The 2,340-nt window shown below is 44.8% G+C and overlaps 1 protein-coding gene across 1 annotated transcript; it reads right to left on the minus strand.

The window, feature by feature from the left end:
• Positions 1–904: 904 nt before the first annotated feature.
• On the minus strand, positions 905–2,080 carry LOC112733042 (uncharacterized). Its single transcript, XM_025781896.1, has 2 exons — positions 1,678–2,080; positions 905–1,593 (listed from the first exon to the last, which is right to left on the minus strand). The coding sequence occupies exons 1-2, from the start codon at positions 2,078–2,080 to the stop codon at positions 905–907; spliced, it is 1,092 nt and encodes a 363-aa protein (XP_025637681.1).
• Between the last annotated feature and the right edge of the window lie 260 nt (positions 2,081–2,340).

Below are 2,340 nucleotides of genomic sequence, written 5' to 3' on the forward strand. Positions count from 1 at the left end.
TCCATGCAAAAAGGCCAGTTTGATTTTGTAGGAAGGTGGTGATGGCCTGTAATTCTGATCTGTTGATTGACTTGCCTACATAAGTAAATTTGTTAGGATCATTGTTAAAGTGTACTTTCTGTAAGTCGTCGGATGGTTTAGGGCATTCAAGAAAATCAGCTCTTGGGTCAAGGTCGGCGAGTGTGTGGTTGTTGTTCGAAAGGTCGACGTTGTTGACCTGTTGCCTGAGACGATGTTGGAGCTTCATGCTGATGTTGTAACACTGGCGTGCCTCTTTATGGTCGCCATGAACTGTTACTACTTGATCGTCCTGCAGAAGAAACTTAACACACAGATGAACTGTAGAAACAATTGCGCCGAACTTGTTTAAAAATGGTCGGCTAAGTATAAGATTATATGGACTAAAGCAATCGACTACTAAATATTGAATATCATAGGTTTTGGAAAGGGAATGCTCACCCAGTGTGGTTTGTAACCACACTGAATCCAGTATTGGAACTCGTTCTCCTGAGAATCCAACCAAATCGCCTTTTGTTGACTGCAGCATGTTGTCACTGAGCTTCATTTTTTGGAATGTTGAATAGAACAAATCGTCAGCGCTGCTCCCGGGATCTAGAAGTACTTTCCTTACCAACAAATCCCCGAGCTGAATAGTGATTACCACAGGATCGTCCAAGTTTGGTATACTGGAATTGAAGTCGGCATGTGTAAAAGTTACTTGCGGCTGTTGATTTGTCGTTTCTGTCTCTTGTTGTGGTCCATTGACCGAGCATATTGCATGGAATGATCTCTTTCTTGCCGAGTTTGAGGATCCTCCACCTGCGTAACCTCCTGAAATGCAATTAATTATACCTCTTGGTTTTTCGTATTGCCGTGAGGGCGCTTTCTCTTTTCCTCGGCTTAGTTAGTTGGAGGAATCGCTGGGTGTGGAAGGTGTGATGTGCTTTTGAATGTGGCCTCCGATGTATTTGTCTAGGTGTCCCTGCCTTGCTAGGCGTTCAAGAAGGTCTTTGGCCACCACACAGTTGTCAGTGTTGTGGCCGTGTTTCTGGTGGAAAGCACAATATTTAGACTTGTCCACATTCTTTGTATCTTGATATGTGCCGGCCTTTCTCGGCGGCTTGATCAGTTTTGAATTCAAGATCTCTTTAATTATATCCTCACGCTTAGTATTGAACTGCGTGTAAGAATCAAAATGAGGGGTTAATTTGAAAATTTTCTTGCTGCTCAAGAGCTTATCGTCATCTCGGTAGTTTGGCTTCTCGGACTTCTGAGCTTGTCTGAGCTCCTCGATATCAATTTGGCCTTTTGCTTTTTCGCGAAACTTTGCAAGGGTCCTCGGCTTGGCTACTGTGATGGTCTCCTGGAATTTCCCAGGTCGAAGTCCACTTTTGGTTGCGTGTAGGTGGACCTCGGGGTGGAGATCAGGTATACTTATCGCGACCTTGGTGAAGCGGGTCATGTAGTCCTTCAAGCTTTCGTTGGATCCCTGTTTGATCGTGTTCAAATAATCGGAATCGTGCAAATAAATTGCGAATCCGGAAAAGTGTTCTTCAAATAGCTTCGCCAACTGCTGAAACCGTGAGATGGAACCTGCAGGCAAAGTACACAACCAATCAAGTGCAGGACCGTCTAAATAATTTGGAAAACAACGACATAAAACAGTATCTGATGCACCATTGACGATCATTATTGATCGGAACTTTTTGAGAAACTTCTTTGGGTCTCCGAACCCATCATAAGGTGTCAGGGTTAGTGGGAGGGTGAATCTCTTTGGCAATTCGAAGTTCATCACTTCTTCTGTGAAGGGCCCCACAAGTTCGTCGGACTCATCTTTTTCATCTTCAGGTTGGCCTTCGTCAGCTCGGACGGTCTCCGAGACATGAGAGGGTTGGGAATGATGCTCATTATCTTCTGGTCGTTGGCGATGAATTTCATTATGTTCTATCCGAGCATGGTTAAGTTCGGCGATTTGAGCAGCCATTATTTGATTCTCGTCGGCCATTCGTTGATTCGCTTGCTGTAGTTCAGCTACCATCCGCATAAGTTCGGACAGCGAAGGGGGTGGTACGTCAGCCATGAGTGTAAACGAAGGTAACGGGACCAAAAGAAAAAATCAATTTCCTCGGCCCCACGGTGGGCGCCAATTGATCTTGTCTGTGAAATAGATCGGCTTCAAATACCCAATATCCACCGAGCAGTATACTCGGAGGCTGGACGTCCAATTCCTGAATCCGAGCTTTTCTTCGTGTTGTATGAGAGTACGAGCAATAACAAAGGGGGGAGTGTACCTGCAAAGGCACTCCGAAACTTAAGTCAGTATGATATTTTGTTTGAACT

This window comes from Arachis hypogaea, chromosome 13 (genome assembly GCF_003086295.3).
Source record: "Arachis hypogaea cultivar Tifrunner chromosome 13, arahy.Tifrunner.gnm2.J5K5, whole genome shotgun sequence".
Classification (NCBI taxonomy): Eukaryota; Viridiplantae; Streptophyta; class Magnoliopsida; order Fabales; family Fabaceae; genus Arachis; species Arachis hypogaea.